Source organism: Actinia tenebrosa, unplaced genomic scaffold, assembly GCF_029948245.1.
Source record: "Actinia tenebrosa isolate PJP-AT-01 unplaced genomic scaffold, QUT_ActTen_1.0 PGA_scaffold3__52_contigs__length_22856419, whole genome shotgun sequence".
In the NCBI taxonomy this organism is placed as follows: domain Eukaryota; kingdom Metazoa; phylum Cnidaria; class Anthozoa; order Actiniaria; family Actiniidae; genus Actinia; species Actinia tenebrosa.
The window spans coordinates 289,338-299,266 of record NW_028292580.1 but is presented as its reverse complement, the minus strand read 5'-3'; the positions used below and the strand labels follow the sequence as shown (position 1 = coordinate 299,266).

The following is a 9,929-nucleotide window of genomic DNA, read 5'->3' as shown; positions in this document are numbered from 1 at the left end:
CCCATCTATGTTCTATCATATATCCCTTTCCCATCTATGTTCTATCATTTATCCCTTTCCCATCTATGTTCTATCATTTATCCCTTTCCCATCTATGTTTTATCATTAATCCCTTCCCCATCTATGTGTAGGACTCAAGAAAAATTGGAGAATTATATTTCCTTTTTCATTTTTGTCTTCTTTTCTAATTATAAAACGGCAAATGGTGTATTTCATCGGATAAAATCAACGAAACATACCCCAATCGTAAAATTCCAGATATCTTATTACCATATGGTCCGGGTTCGATTCCCGATGTGGGAAATGTTTTGGCATATTTTTTAAATATATTTTCACCAAACAATTCAAGTGAAAGCGGTCATAATTCGAGCGATACATGGGAATTAGTGTGCCGTATAATAAACACAAATAATGCATTTGGTTTTTGAGGTTCAAAGTTCTTTTTAGTATTGAGTTTAAGGGCTTTTTTAACAACCGATCTCATGTTATTTTTACCTAAGGATGGTTGCATCTATACATTTGACCATCCTCTGGAGTGATATCGATAAAACATTTGTACAATATGCAACCCTTTAAGTAGGGTAATGTGATAATAGCGTAACTAACATGAATATCTTGAAAGAACAAGGGGGATTAGCTCAAATGGTAGAGCGCTCGCTTAGCATGTGAGAGGTACCGGGATCGATACCCGGATTCTCCAAGTTACGTTTTTTTATCTATAGAGTTTTTCTATTTAAATGCACGATTACTTTCTGATCTGTAGGGTTGTGGTCATATGACTAGACAGGCATTTTGCAAAAAAAACATGGCATAACCAAGCAGGAGAGGGTACAAGATTATATAGCTGCCTTCCTCAGAGCCGAAAAGTGGTAAGTATTTTTATGTATGGCCAGTAATTTGCAATAGCACATCATGTTCATGTTGCTGCCTTTTACTTGAAAGGGTCCATGTGAAAGTGGAGAGGAAGGAGGAGGAGGGGGGGTTAGGGAAATACAAAAACCTCTGCCGAAAAAGAGGTAAGCATATAAAGCAGAAAAACGTAGTAAGTTATTAATACTGAGGTCTACTCTTTCTCTTCCTTTCAGGCGTATCATGGTTCTGGACGAAGACAGTGACCAGGAGCCACCATCATCATCCGGGTTGGAATCAGAGAGTGACTCAGAAATTGAATCAGGCTGCGAGTCAGTGTCTGATTGCGAGAATGAGGATGTCTCCGACATATCTCTACCTCAGGGCAAGGGACAGGAAGCAGCCCCCAAAACCAAGACCTTGAAGGAGCTGCTACGCGAGTACCTGTGCTTTCGTATGACGCGGCACGGGGAGACATCGGAGGAGCAGGCGAAGTAAGACGCCGCAAGCGTACGTCACTATCACTGTTCGGTACGTGGAAGGCATGAATGTTTACCTCTTCTGACGTTTCGTTTAAGGTCAAGAACATAGCACGTAAAGTGACGACCTCTAGTTTTTCTATTGATATAAATATATACATATATATAGATTATCATAAATTTAATTTAGTTCTTATTATTTATTGTGTCTAGATTTTTAATTCTTATCGTATACATTTTTTGTTGTTGTTCTTGTCAAGCACAGTTTACATGAGCCTCTGGCTCGGGAGATTGGGCGACCACTCCCTGTGTTATTTAACATTAAATCAATTATTCTATTCTAATGATTCTATTCTATGGAGTGCTTCGGTGATCCAAAAAAAGTGTGGCTGTGCTTTTTCCAGGCCCACCGGGACAGGACGGCAGGAAAACCCAAAGCCGTAACCACTCTAAAAGTGTACTTCAGGTCACTGGAGACATTTTTAGAGTGGTTGATACGCCACAAGGAACACAACTTAACCCTGGTGTAGATGGTAATGATTAAAGCTAGATGCCATTTCTTGCTCTTTCTCTGGAATGCACTTCCATTAAAGATGTTAGTTTGTTTAAGCGCCATCTTAAAACCCACCTTTTTAAATTAGCATTTTGATAGTTTTTTAGAATTTATCAATATATATTTATTCATCTTGTTTGTAAATAGTTATATTGTTATATATATTATATTATATTATATTATATTATATTATATTATATTATATTATATTATATTATATTATATTATATTATTATTGTAATGCGCGCATAATCATTGCATAGAATGCGCGCACAATAAGTGATTAAATTATTAATTATTGTTATTTGAATTCACTGTTCCCTAAGTTAGAAGAAGAAGCTGCAGCTGTCTCTTGAGGAGGAAATGTGACTCAATGAAAGAGCGTTTATGTATTTATGTAAACTAATCCATGATATCGTATGCTAAGGTGAAGGTGATCATCCAGATCATCATTCATGGCAAGCCATGAAAACTGCGCCTGCTCAAATTTTATAACAAGAAAAAGATAAAAGCGGCAGAGCCCAACTCCATGGAGGAAGCAAAGGAAGTGTCTGACTACTTGATCTCGGTGTTGGTAGTGGCATTTGCCACAAAGTATCAAATTTAAAGTCATTGCTCATGTTTTCATTTTCAGCCAACTAATAGTTCCTTTGTTATTTTTAGAGCCTCCCTCATTGCAAACTTTATGCTGCATGACCTTATACTACACTGACGGCCGTGATACCAAGATGGGTATTACGAGCTGTCAATCCTGCAGCATAATGACCCTAGCACCTCAACCCTCCAAGCCCCAAGATGAAGTTGGTAAAAACTTCATTTGCCCATTCAATATACTGCTATAGTATCGTAATTTTTCCCAATCCATTTCTACACAGATATAACGGCGCAAGGAAGGAGTGAAGGGCATCTTGCAAAGAGGCTGCTTTCCGAAAGCCAGTGAAAAAAGGATCAAAGATCAAAAGAAAGTAGTTTTGTTTAGAGAAAGTTCAAAGAATTAGAGTGCTCGCACTAAACCCGTGAAACAAATATTAATTATTAGTGCTACTGTAAATAGTGATAATTGAACAACAGGAAACAAAGAATTCGGTATGAATTACTACTAATTAATATTTAGCTACTAAATATCATTCACGGGTTTAGTGCGTGCACTCTAATACGGATAAAACGGATAAACTGATGAAAGTACGAGGCTGCAGAGACCATTGACTTGTGTTTATTGACTACCAGTAATAGAAGACCTCCTCGGCTCGGGCGTATTGTTTTCCGATTACAGACTACGTGTCATTCCCTTCAGAATAAGATTCTTTGTTTGTGTTGTGTCTCAAACAAAGGAATGATCCTCTGTTGAATGATACATAATGTTAAAAAACATAAAGTTGAAAGAAAAAACCCTTTGTCGACTGCGAATTTATTCCAGGGGGGAATGAGCAAAGACATTTGGGTGGGTAGATATGAGGTCATAACTGCTCCGTATATGATTCGGAGGATTGGAATTATCCTGCAAGGTAAGTTACCTCTTGCCTAAGTTTTCATTCTCCTCATATATACTCGCGCTATTCAAAGCCAGCAGATCAAAGGATTTACATGACACTTGGCATAGTAAACGTAGTTTATTGATCAAGACATTTATTTTTCACTCATTTTTCATATCATTAGTGTAAATGGAATCACGTGAGAATAACACAACCAATATCCTCGTCAGGACCAGGAACTACATTCTTTTTGTAAAACCTGGAAAATGTAGACCAATTAGCAAGGCTAAGTATATTAGAAATGGACGCACCACTGAAAAAAGCTTTAGACATAGCAGCACTGCGAGTGCTATGAGCTTTGAACGAGTTTATATCAATGCCTGATTGTTCAAGAATATTCTTGATCCAGCGGCCAATGGTACTGGATGACACACTTTGGAACGGTTTACAATATTAAATAAATGAGTATTGCCTTGACGGAGAGACTCAGTTTTCCTTATGTACTCCAGGAGGTGAACACGTTGGCAGATTAGACGGTTCTCGGGGGACAACCCTGGAAGAAGAACTTGAAGTGGTCTACTGCCTGTTCTGGTAGTTTTAAGTCGGCTAGCCACAGCAAACACAATACAGTTCGGTTTGACAGTCATACTAGTAATATCCAGGGCCTGCAGAGTTTGAGTTCTTTGAGCTGACACCAAGGCAATCAAGACAGCCAGCTTGTGTAAGAGAGTCTTTAATGAGAGTTGGTGGACGGGACCAAGGGTGCGGAGATAATTAGTGACGACAGCCACATCCCAAATAGAACTGTATCGAGGAGTTGGGGGTTTCATGACAAACAGTCCCTTCATCAGTCTGAATACCAGATGGTGGGAACCAAGATCTCGTCAGCAAATAGATTTGATGGTCACGCAAACCGCTGATCTGTAAGTGTTTACAGTACTGTAGCATTTACCTTCGTCATAGACATTCACAATAAAATCCAAAAGCGTCGTTACAGGAGAGTAAAGAATATCGACTTGGAGTCGATTACACCAGCTAACCCACTGAGTCCACGGTTTTCTGTATTGTCTCTGCGTTCCGGCAGTCCAGGACATGGAGATGATGGAGGAAGCCCTCTCTGAAACTCCCTGATTTTGCAGATATTCCCTGAGATAGGCCAAGCGCCCAACTGGAACTGATGGCGGAGAGGATGAAAAGGACCGCTGTGAATCAGTTTCAGCAGAGTATTCCATCTTGGCAGCAACACAGGACGCTCGACCAATAGGCACAGCAGAGCTGGATACCATACTTGAGTTTTCCAAATTGGAGCTATGAGCAAAACATACTGAGCCTGGTCCTCTTGAACTTTCGATAGTACCCTTGCAATGAGACTGAATGGAGGAAAAGCATAACATTTGAGATCAGTCCAACAAAGGGTGAACGCATTGGTGGCATAGGCCTCTGGATCGGGCTGCCATGACACATAGTGAGCGAGTTTAGTGTTGGTGCGAGATGCAAGCGGTTAGCCTTGCAGGGGTGGTCTGGCGAAATGAGAACTGCGTCTGTCAAAAAAAAGTTATTTTTACTAATGCTGTATAGGAAAGCAAACTATGAAAATTAAACAATAACACATTGTACCTCTATCTGGGTTTGAGTCTCAACTTCCTCAGATGATGATGCTGCGGACTTCTTTATCTCCAGATTGATCAGTCTGTGATACTCGATTTTTGATGCAGGACAGTCCTGCATCCTGGGTGGCTTAAGGTTGGTCCAGCATAATAATGATAATAATAATGATAATAATAATAATAATAATAATAATAATAATAATAATAGTAATAATAAACTTTATTTATCAACTTTAAATAAAATATACGGTGTATTTACATGGTTAAAATCATTAATATATACAATATTTATATCTAAAAATTATGTACTTACGAGCCAGGTGGCCCTAGGTATGAACGACTTTATATGTCTATTTGTCCTTGATATTGGGATCAGTAGTATAGGGCATACCAGTCCTGATTCACCCGACCTAACCCCATGATTTCCTGAGTTAATCAAATTCGCGTAGTAATGAAATTCCAAAAACGCAGTAAAAGCTACGGCACCAAAAAATGGTCCCGGAGGATTACAGGGGTCTCAAAAAGCGGGCATTCATGGGGTCAAGAATGATCCTACGGGTATTCTCCATGTTGCCTTCGAAAAAATATTCCTTATATATAGACAATGGACTCGCAATACAATTTCGAAACTTACGCCATCGCTGGTAGTTCTGCGATAGATTTGCGGAGGTATTGGGATACGAACGCGAGACGCATACAGCGATTGATAGAGAGAGGTATAGAAGAGTTAGGAGCTGCAAAAGTATCTATTGTGGTGGAGGTTAATTTGATGAAAGATGAAACGGAAACGACAGTTTGGTTGCGCACCAAAACGCTCACAGTCTTAGAGTCGACGGATTTGGATCAAAGGGTGTCCTCACAAATCGAACCAATTTCGGAATCACTTGCCAAGTACACCCGAGAAGGATCCGGATGGACTGTAACAGCTATCAAAGGTGCTACGATTAGCATTGCCCGTTACGTGCCGATTCGTGGTGGTTCTTACGTGCCACTGCCAACTTTCATAGAGCGTAAGAAGGCAATTATCAGTGTGCGTAACAAAGATAATAGGTGTTTTCAATGTGCACTGCGATCAGCGTTGTATCCAGTGAATCAAAATCCATTCAGAACGTCTAAGTATCCACACGACGACCTAGATTGGTCTGACGTAGAGTTTCCAATGGAAATACGATGCATACCCGACTTTGAAGAGCGAAACGAGCTTGCTATAAATGTTTACGGTGTCCGAGAAAAGACCATAGTTCCCCTACATGTTTCATGTAACAGAGGAGAGCGCATAAACCTTTTCTACCATGGTGAGCATTATTCGTGGGTGAAGTCGCCAAGCCGTCTATTTGCCATGCATAGTAAACACGGACACAAAAGGTTTTACTGCGATGCCTGCCTGTTACTATTTAAAGATTTAAAAGCATTGAAGAAGCACGACCAAATTTGTCGAGGAGTCGAGGAGCCAGCGCAAAGAATTCAGCTGCCAGTAAGCAAAGATATACGATACGACGACCACAAACGCCAGGGGTGGATCCAGGGTTTGGACATGAGTAGTTTACTCTGAATTTATACCCAACCCACCATACCCCTATTAGTTATAAACTGCCTAAAAGGATACATCTACCATAGCATGCTGTCTGCAGTCAAGATCCTTGTACAGATTTATCTCAGTTGAAGAATCTAGCACATCAAAGGACATCATGTGAAAAAAATGACATCAAAAGTATTAGTATGTAAAAGTACAATGCAAAATATATGCTATTAAAGGAAAAGTGACATGGCAGCAAATTGAATACTTTATGAAAAATAGAGAACATACAGTCACAATATCAGTGTACTAGAATTTACATGTACTAGCAAATTATACAAAATGAATACATTACCTTATTTAGATTGAGGTGTTCCACTATAGATGAGTTCATTGCTGAGTTCAGTTGAGAATATGTAAAGACCATTCAAGCTTAATTAAAACCCAGTGAACAATATTATAGATTTCAGAAAAGAATAAGTTTTTTAAAATTCCACCTTGTTCCTGTACTGTTCCCCATCAGTTTAAGGATTAAAAATCAGATAATTATTAATCCAGATGGAACATAACTCAAAAGTACTCTAAGAACACTGGAGTGGTGGTCCAAAAAATATTGTATAAAATATTACTGTAAGATATTCTCCATTCTCATTTGTCTAGGATTTAAAGTAGCAAATAAATCTATTATTTCCTCAAGATCTAAATCCATGTCTCTGTGGGAATGCATCAGTGCCAGTCCATTCATTCTGTCTTGAGCCATAGTATTTCTTAAGTAGTTCTTAAGATTATGGAGGGTTGAAATGGACCTTTCACAAGAAGCAGATGACATAGGGATAGTTATAAGGATTTGAAGTATGGTATGTATATTAGCATAAGCAACATTGTCAATGTGCTCAAGTGTCCCTTCTAAACTATCAGGGATTTCCTCTCCTAGATCATCTTTCCTCATCCACATTCTCTCCCACAGAATAAGTTCTGCTTGTAAACCTGCATAATTAGGTATATCCTGCCTATAATGTTCACAAAAGGCTAATACATTATCCTTCCGAACAATACCAGTGGCCAGCATAATTGATGGAATAACTGAAAGTGCTCTGTAGCAAACAAACACATCATCTTGAAATCTGTTGTTCAGTTGTTGGACTATATGGTCTAGAAAAACTACAGTTAAATTTGTCCTATAATATTCTTCAGGGTTTTGGGCTGCAGCATTGGCTCTGTGAACTTGTCTCTGAGCTACTCTAGGCATGGTTGGTTGAACTGAAACTTGACCTGCTAAAGTGACAGCTTCCTGGTAGAGTGCATTGTGCCTGGCATCAATGTCAGTTCTCATCTCTGTTAAGACTGACTTTAAAAGTGCAAGTTCATCCTTTACCTTGAGAAGATCCATTGCTTTCTTTTGTAATTTGACAGTGAGAGGTCGGGTTAAATCTAACATGTGTCTAACAATAACAATAGCAACAATAAATGAAAAAGTTATTGCATTCAGTAAGGTCTGTGCATCATTTCTACTAGGTCGATTCCAGTCCCCAGTTCCAAGATCATTGTTGTTCATTGATATGTCTTCAAGCGCAGCAACAACAGGACGAAGAAGTTCTACAACTCTGTCCATTCCTTCTATTCTTTCGATCCATCTTGTTCGGCATACATTTATCAGAACAGTATGGTTAGCTTGAGGCATTATCTCTTTAACCTTCATGACCAAATACTGCTGTCTCTTTGGTGAATTGTTAAAAAAATCAGAAATTCTTTTAACAGTATCCATCATGTTTCTAACAAGTGGTTGTTGGCATGTGTCAGCAAAACACAAATTCAGCCTGTGGTTCATACAGTGAACATAAATTGCATATTGCCTGCCCCATCATAACACTGGCCTCTGCAGTCGTCCATAGAAAGTCCTAATTCTGCTACTGCTGTAAGTATTTTATCTTTGATGGCAGCTCCAGTTGTTCCCTCATCACAAAGAGAAAACCCAATAAATTCTTCTCTAATCATATTTCTTGAATCAAGAAATCTTATCACTAAAGAAAGATTTTCTTTGTTAGAAATGTCTGCAGCTTCACCTGCCATAACAGAGAAAAACTTACTGTCTCTGATTTCCTTTGACAAACTAGTTAAAATGTAAGAACCTACTGTTTCTATCATCTGATTCTGGATGGTTTTAGAAATGTAAGTTGCATTTCTGGGTGCAGTTTCCAGGTGATTCTGTAGTATTTGATCACCACTCTGCACTCGAAATTCTAGCAGAGCCTGAGAGTTTCCTGATAGACTAGCATTTGTTGGGTCATCATCGCGTTGACCCCGGAGAGCTATGTTGTTTCGCCCACAGAAAATTATCGTTTCCAACAAAGACTTAAGGACCGTCCTATTTCTATCGATTTGCTGTTGAATAATATTATTCAACTGCTGATCTACTGGGACCGCTTGCTGCCTCATTGTTTTCAAAAAGTTATCCATGGCAATTACAGCAAAATTGTGCATCTCACATTTACTGCTGGCGTGTTTTGTAAGTCTCGAAGCCGCTGAAGTCCAACATGTGAGTGGGGACTTCAACAACTTGTCTAATTTATGAGCATTTCTACCAGATTCTACTCCAAACAAAACACAGGGAAAACAAAATGCTCCATCGAGATATTTAGAGTATGCAAGCCAGGGATATCTTCTAAGCCATTCAAAGACAAACTTACGAGGCTTTCTATTTTCTATTGACAGTGGGAAATCAAAAATCTCATCTGGTTTCCACACATTCTCAATGAACCCCAGCTTATCTTGTGGTGATGAAGAGCCAATTTCTTTAAAATTCAAGCCAATGTCGAAAGGAGAACAGTCCTCCCTCCTGCAAATCGGGTCGCCACGCATTGTAGAATTTCCTTCGTTCAAACTACAGCAAGTCTAAGACTCTAATCATAAGAACGAAAGAGACCCAACGGGGGTAGGTCTAGCTTTTTATAGTTTTGCTGGTAGTTTATGAGGTAGTTTGCAAAGTAGATAGCCAATCAGAAAAGGGTTTGAGTGGTTTCCAAAACAATCAATGTGTTTCCAGCCAATCAGAGAAGTCTTTGAGTAGTTTACGATCATCACACCGGCCTAGCTCTACAACTACGCACGCTCACCCCCTGAGGTTCTATTTGACAAAGGCTGTTTTCCGATCGTTTTCCGATAGCATTCCGATGCGTACCGACGGAGATATCCGAAACCCGAAAATTTTTGCGGGAATCGGTAATAAATCGGCAGAAATGACGAGATTACTCATTTTCGTTTGACTTTTCTTTAATAATTAACTGAAAAACAACCAAGTGAGTTGTTTCTAGAAGTTTCTAGAATAATGTAATACACATATTTTGACATTATTTAGAAAGAAATGTGTAGCTTTGAAAAAAATTGAGTAGTTTACGGAAATCACGTAAACTACCCTGGATCCACCCTTGAACGCCAAAACAAAGTGCCTTACGT

The 9,929-nt window shown here is 39.1% G+C and overlaps 2 protein-coding genes and 1 non-coding gene across 3 annotated transcripts; 1 reads left to right on the top strand and 2 right to left on the bottom strand.

Moving 5' to 3' along the window:
• Window positions 1-627: 627 nt before the first annotated feature.
• Trnaa-agc (transfer RNA alanine (anticodon AGC)) lies at window positions 628-700 on the top strand. The gene has a single exon. It is a non-coding gene; the product is annotated as a tRNA-Ala (tRNA).
• Window positions 701-7,101: 6,401 nt separating this feature from the next.
• Window positions 7,102-8,272, bottom strand: LOC148907507 (52 kDa repressor of the inhibitor of the protein kinase-like). Its single transcript, XM_089035267.1, has one exon. The coding sequence runs from the start codon at window positions 8,242-8,244 to the stop codon at window positions 7,102-7,104; it is 1,143 nt and encodes a 380-aa protein (XP_088891393.1). The 5' UTR covers window positions 8,245-8,272.
• A 28-nt stretch (window positions 8,273-8,300) lies between these two features.
• LOC148907506 (52 kDa repressor of the inhibitor of the protein kinase-like) lies at window positions 8,301-9,335 on the bottom strand. Its single transcript, XM_089035266.1, has one exon. It carries the CDS (start codon window positions 9,333-9,335, stop codon window positions 8,301-8,303), a length of 1,035 nt encoding a protein of 344 aa, XP_088891392.1.
• Between the last annotated feature and the right edge of the window lie 594 nt (window positions 9,336-9,929).

Excerpts from the sequence above, each read along its gene's own strand:
- LOC148907506 (XM_089035266.1), bottom strand. The coding sequence starts at position 9,335 with ATGCGTGGCGACCCGATTTGCAGGAGGGAGGACTGTTCTCCTTTCGAC.
- LOC148907507 (XM_089035267.1), bottom strand. The coding sequence starts at position 8,244 with ATGATGGATACTGTTAAAAGAATTTCTGATTTTTTTAACAATTCACCA.